At 15.4% G+C, this 2,734-nt stretch overlaps 1 protein-coding gene across 1 annotated transcript, besides 1 other annotated feature; it reads right to left on the bottom strand. All coding sequences in view use genetic code 6, as the record gives it.

The window, feature by feature from the left end:
- Positions 1-1,303: 1,303 nt before the first annotated feature.
- Positions 1,304-2,068, bottom strand: IMG5_065110 (hypothetical protein; the record flags this gene model as incomplete). Its single annotated transcript, XM_004036911.1, has 1 exon — positions 1,304-2,068. A coding segment is annotated over one exon (402 nt), but the record flags the coding sequence as incomplete, so codon positions are not given.
- Positions 2,069-2,694: 626 nt separating this feature from the next.
- Positions 2,695-2,734: a microsatellite.

Genomic DNA, 2,734 nt, shown 5'->3' with positions numbered 1-2,734 from the left:
TCTTCTTATTAATTTTATAATTAATTTAAATATTCTTAATTCAAAGGAAATTCGATTCCATTTCCATCTTGTTTTACATCATTTCCGAAAATAGGAAAAGGCCATAAGAATATGTTTTTTTCAAAAACTTAATAAATATTATTTAATAAACCAACATCATATTATTTAATTTAGTTAGCATTAATATCATTTTTTTATATTTTTTCAACATTAGTTTGATTATAAAATATTAACTTCAGGTGAAATTACAAATAATTTAATGTAATTAAATTAAAAGGGATTAATATGATAGTTGGTAAAATAAGCCATAATTACTTAGGCTTAAATTTTTAGAAATTATGAATCAAATTTTTAAAATGAAAATAGTTTCCAATTAAGACATATATGATTAGTATATTTGCATATATAAGTAATAAAATAAAAAACTTTTTGTTGCCAAATCCTATGCAATTATTTGCCCAAGAAAAATGATGATCCATACACAAAATGCATCTTTAGCAATAACTACAATGATGGGTTCTTTCAGGCTTTTTAGTTATATAAAATTCAAATTAAATAAATTCATATATTTTACTTTGAAAACGTGACAAATAAGGCAATATTTTACTTTATGTTTATTTTAAGAAGACTATTAATTTTATTATTCCTTTTTTTATTTTTTTAATAAAGTTAATATTTCTTTGTATTAAAAAAAAAAAAAAAAAAAAAAACCCAAAATAAAGGAATTCTGCCTGGGTCAGTAATCATAACTTTAATTAAACACCAACTTACCATCATATATAAAATATTAAAACCTATAAAGTAGATTTTTGAATGGTCAAACTGTTTATATAAATCAGTATTATCTTTTTTTATCTTTATGAAATGTTAAAATATATTTTTTTACATTAAAATATTTATGGAATCCATATTAAAATCATATCATAATAAAGTAAAAGCATTGATGCTATTAAAATAATGCTTTATAATTGATTAAAAATACTATGAAATTTTTTATTAAAATGCATCCTATAGATCTTAGTATTTATTAAATAAAAAAATAGAAATGAAATATATATAATTTAAAATATTATAAAATATAATATACATAATATATAATTGATATATAAAATAAATAAAAATGGATAAATTTAAATATTTAATTTTTTTATTTAAAATAATTAAAAAATATAATAATATATAAAACTAATAAAGATAATTTTTTTTTTTTCTAAGTTAATATAATTTAATGATAAATATGTATTTTTGTAAAATAAAATGCTTAATTTTAATTGATCAACTATATTTAGATTTTTTTTTTTAATGTTATTTTAAAAGACTTTCAATTATACTAATATCTTCATAACCTTATATTATTAGTTTTATCATTTGTTTATGGCTTTCCATATTATTTACACTACTTGCTTAAAGCCATTTTTCAGAATAAAATTCAAGGAAAGTTTTAAAAATTCCTCCATAATTAATATGATGGATTAAAAGTCTAATAGAATAATTATTAAAACTTTTATTTTCTATGTATCTCTTGAATTTTTTTCTCATTTCTTAAAGACTATCTTATTATTATTTTGAAGAATTAAAAAGATCTAAAATAACTTAGTTCTTGGAACATTCTAATTGTTCAAAAAATAAGTTATTATCCTTTAAAATAAAGTTTTTGAAGGCATTCATTATATTTTTTACTACATTTTTTTTATTATTATATGATATATTTAGGTCAATTTAGCTACTGTTTTATTTTTATAATTTAATATTTTTATAATTTTATTATTCTGAGTTTAAATTTGATGATGCAATTAGTTTTTTTAAAAAATTACATCATTTTAGATACAAGAAATGTTATTATTTTAAATATTATATTAGTAGTCTGTGTATTAATCATAGTTTTATTACTAAAGAAAGTGCTCCGTATTTTAATTATAGTTATTAAGGCATTAATTATCATTTTGTTATTAATTGTTAGTATAATTATATTAGTTTTCATTTTTTATCTATTGTAAGTTTTATTATTATTTGAAAAATGTATAATAATCAAATTCACAACAATCATTTTAAATGTAATTTTATTCTTAAATTATCTCCTATTTTTAAAAAAATATTATTAAATAAATATAATATTTACCATAATTTTTAAATATATAAGATAAAATACAACTTAAATAAAAATATTTTTTTTGATATATAAAATAAATATTGAAAATACCAAAATTTATTTAATTTTTTAGTATTTACATAATTTTATATCTATGGATAATTATTTATATTTAAAAATGAATCTTAGTCTATTTATAGTTTATTATTTTGTTCACATATATAATTAAAATTCATTTTCTTTTATTAATGATATTTTTTTTTTTATGTATTATTTTTTTCTTCTATTTATTTTAATAATAAATATTATATATATTTTTTATTATATAGTACCTTCCTTAACTTTTGATAGCATATTTAATTAATATATTAACAAATTGCTAATCAGATAAAAGGTCTATCTTAAATAAAATTAAATAAATAAATAAATACTTAAAATGAAAATTGAAAATGAAATAATTTAAAAAACTATATTTTTTATTTTATTGATAATCTAATTAAAAATACAAATGAAATTAATTATGACACTTATATATGAATTCAAATTAAATAAAGATATAAAATTTAAAAAATAATGGTCTTTATAATATAAAAATAAATAGTAAAATATAAATATTATATATATATATATAAATATATATATATA

This window comes from Ichthyophthirius multifiliis (assembly GCF_000220395.1).
Source record: "Ichthyophthirius multifiliis unplaced genomic scaffold scaff_1120509250315, whole genome shotgun sequence".
Taxonomy (NCBI): domain Eukaryota; phylum Ciliophora; class Oligohymenophorea; order Hymenostomatida; genus Ichthyophthirius; species Ichthyophthirius multifiliis.
Note: the sequence above shows the minus strand (reverse complement) of the source record. Positions and strands in the feature narration are given on the sequence as shown.